This window comes from Eurypyga helias, unplaced genomic scaffold, assembly GCF_000690775.1.
Source record: "Eurypyga helias isolate BGI_N326 unplaced genomic scaffold, ASM69077v1 scaffold18286, whole genome shotgun sequence".
Classification (NCBI taxonomy): domain Eukaryota; kingdom Metazoa; phylum Chordata; class Aves; order Eurypygiformes; family Eurypygidae; genus Eurypyga; species Eurypyga helias.
The window spans coordinates 3,466-7,194 of NW_010257443.1; the positions used below are offsets into that span (position 1 = coordinate 3,466).

Consider the following 3,729-nt stretch of genomic DNA (forward strand, 5'->3'; position numbering starts at 1 on the left):
TTAACTAGTGCAGTTATTTCAGAAAGGTGATTTTAGTTCTTCATTATAAAGATTAGTTTTCATTTTAATTTGATGTTTAAAGCCTCCTTACTCTTTGATAATAGAACTGTCCGTGTACTTCACACTTGTGAAGGTTCTCCTGCTTGCCTGGGTTCTTGCTTTCCCCTCTCACTGTACGAAGGTGAAGGGGATTGTAGGCAATAGCCTTACTGCTAATTGCATCTAATCATGCATCTTTTATGTCTTATGCACAGCCTTTAAAGTGCACTTAACACGTTAATTCTTGAATCTTCATAATTTCAAATATCTCATTAGAGGAACACTTGTTACCACTCTTCTTGCAAATCAGGTCTGTTTCTCACAAATGTTTACTCCTTGCATGTAAAAGGGAAAGCTTCCCTCCGAACCAGCCAGCCTCATCAGCCCTGGAGTTCTGTGCAGTTGATTGAGATCTATCTGACATCTACTGCTCTGGTGTAGAAGATACAAATTAAATTTGTTCCATTTCAGCCTCTCTAGGTAGTATTCAGTACCCATGTAGCCTTGGGCAGCCATGTGGTTAACTATGTCCCTTACCAAATGCTTCCTCTAATCTGTTACTGGCAGGAAGGGAAGAGTTGCTGGTCCCTTTCTGTTGTAGCCATCTTCAGATAGATGAAACCTGAGCCTGTTGCCTCATCCCTTTCCAAAATAGGATGTTTGCCAGCAGTGATGGGAGAGGTAGCAAATGAGAGAGGAAGGAGCAGAAACTGTGACTGATGTAGTGGGGAGCAACAGATGTCATGTGGAAAATTGAGATATACTCAATAAGCATTTTCTACAAACATTTTCATACTGATGTAACTTAGTTATGGGGTGTGAGATACGAGCATATGAGAGAGTGAGTGAGTTGAAGCTTTGAAACAGTTCAGACAGATGGAAGTTTGTGGTTGAAGACAATTTATGTGGAATTACAGGCTAGTGGTGTTCACAGCTTAATGATTCTGCTTTAAAAGTGATTTTTATGTTATCATTAAAGAGATGTGGTGAAAGAGAATAGAAGGAGCTGGGTTACAGGAAGCAAGGGAAATAAAGGCCAAGAGCTGTTGCTGTTAAAAATGTGTCATCCAGAAAGAGCTATACCCCGTGTAACAACATAGTACAGAGAATTACAGGTTACTTGTGGTACTGACTTCAGCTTGCAGTGCTGGCCAACACAGATTTCTTGGAATACATTATTAAAGGCAATATCACAATAACTTAATCAGAAAATATGTTTTGACATCTGTATTACAAATCTTACTAAAGTATCTATTTAGAACAGAACAAAGCTGTGTGTGAATCAGCACAATGTATTTGATACTCAGCATGATACCATGGGATTTATTTTCCAAATAGGCTTTTAGTACTTGAAGCAGAGTTCAATTACTTGGAGTATTGCCCTTTGTATTAAAAGGAAAAAAGGTTTATTTGCAGTGTACTCACCTTGCCAAATGTCTTGTTCATAGCTTGCGTTTCCATGTTTCTTTTTTTTTATGTATTTGATATCTTTCAGCAGTCAGAGATCACTTGACCCATGGGATTTATTTTCCAAATAGGCTTTTAGTACTTGAAGCAGAGTTCAATTACTTGGAGTATTGCCCTTTGTATTAAAAGGAAAAAAGGTTTATTTGCAGTGTACTCACCTTGCCAAATGTCTTGTTCATAGCTTGCGTTTCCATGTTTCTTTTTTTTTATGTATTTGATATCTTTCAGCAGTCAGAGATCACTTGACCTTAATGTTAACTGTTGCATAATCACCTCTTGTTTCTTTTCTTGTCGAACTTGAAATTAATAAATTTAACTGATTTTTTTTTTTTCCAAACCCATTTATGGTAATGAGTTACATCTGGGGCTCGTATCAATTGGAATAATAAAACAGTGTTTTCATCTGAATTCCAGCGCCTCTACACAGTTAATTGACTACATTTCTAGTATTTCTACTGTTCAAAGAAAATTCATATTTTCCAAATGGCTTGAGTTATTTCTTTTATTATAATTTTTAAATAGGTGTTTTATAGAAATATATGGGATATTTTTTGAGTGTCACCATTTTGATAGTGCTTTATAGATATTTTGTTTAGAGATGATGGCTTTCTCTATCATTAGCATAAGTCACAGAATACAGTATGTGTTCCCTAAGTATGTTGTTTCTAGTCTTCATGTTCTGTGTCAGACTAACTCACCTTTTATCATTCATATGTTTTATAGATTAAGTTTTGCTTCCCCTGTCAGAAATAATATATATGACAGCGAGTGTTCCCTTTATTGCTGAGGAGTTACAGCTTTTCATAGGGTATTTGCATACTGTGGTTTGAACTTCAAAATCAGTGATATTTACATGGAAATTTTATATTTGTCATCCTTAACAGAAAGGGCTATCGCAAGACATGAAGTCAGAGAAATAGAACAACGTCATACAGTAGATGGTCCCCGACAAGATGTGACACTGGATGAAGAAGATGACGTGGTGATTATTTACAACAGAGTACCTAAGACTGCCAGCACATCCTTCACGAATATTGCCTATGATCTTTGTGCGAAGAACAAATATCATGTTCTACATATCAATACAACCAAAAATAATCCTGTTATGTCTCTGCAAGATCAGGTGAGCTGCTGCATTCAGAATGTCTTTATTAAACAAAGGGAAAACATAGAAAACCTTTTTTTTTTAAATTGCAAACTTACATGGTCTGATGGAACTGCCTTTTATGGCAAATTTTCCAATATAAATGAATTTATATTTTCTTTGTACAGAATTAATATTACTTCTTATTTAATAGCTTTTGGTTTTTGCTGGGCTGCCCAAGCTGGTAAGTGTCTGTTTATTGAACAAAAGCAAAGCTAAAAAGGGATGCAGCTAGGGCAATAACAACCCCGGCAAGATGTTCATCAGCTGCCTCAGCTGGCAAACCTCGTCAGACAGCCTTAGAGAATATTTTAGTAAATTCTGAGAAATCAACAACACAAATCTCTGTGGTGCAGTCGGCACACTGGAGGGAAGGGATGCCATCCAGAGGGACCTGGACAGGCGGGAGAGGTGGGCCACTGCCAGCCTCATGGAGTTCAACAAGGCCAAGTGCAAGGTCCTGCACCTGGGTCAGGGCAATCCCAAGCACAAGTACAGGCTGGGCAGAGAATGGATTGAGAGCAGCCCTGAGGAGGACTTGGGGGTACTGGTGGATGAAAAGTTGGACATGAGCCAGCAGTGTGTGCTGGCAGCCCAGAAAGCCAACCATATCCTGGACTGTATCCAGAGAAGTGTGGCCAGCAGGTTGAGGGAGGTGATTCTCCCCCTGTAGTCCGCTCTTGTGAGACCCCACCTGCAGTACTACATCCAGCTGTGGGGCCCCCAACATAAGAATGATATCAACCAGTTGGAGCGAGATGCAAGGAGGCCACAGAGATGCTCAGAGGGCTGGAGCACCTCTGCTATGGGGACAGGCTGAGAGTTGGGCTTTTCCAGTCTGGGGAAGAGAAGGCTCCAGGGAGACCTTGTTGCTGCCTTCCAGTACATGAAAGGGGCACAAGAAAGCTGGGGAGGGGGGACACTTTTTACAAGGGCCTGTAGTGACATGACAAGGGGTAACGGGTTTAAACTGAAAGTGGAGTGATTCAGATTAGATGTCAGGAAGAAATTCTTCCAGGAGAGGGTGGTGAGGCACTGGCACAGGCTGCCCAGAGAAGCTGTGGATGCCCCATCCCCGG

The 3,729-nt window shown here is 40.2% G+C and overlaps 1 protein-coding gene across 1 annotated transcript in view; it reads left to right on the plus strand.

The window, feature by feature from the left end:
- Positions 1 to 2,390: 2,390 nt before the first annotated feature.
- Positions 2,391 to 3,729, plus strand: part of HS2ST1 (heparan sulfate 2-O-sulfotransferase 1) — a gene marked incomplete at its 5' end in the record, with an annotated part of 16,792 nt that continues 15,453 nt past the window's right edge. The window contains one exon of the mRNA XM_010154023.1: positions 2,391 to 2,629. Coding sequence (XP_010152325.1) covers positions 2,391 to 2,629 — 239 coding nt within the window. The remainder of the gene's footprint in view (positions 2,630 to 3,729) is intronic.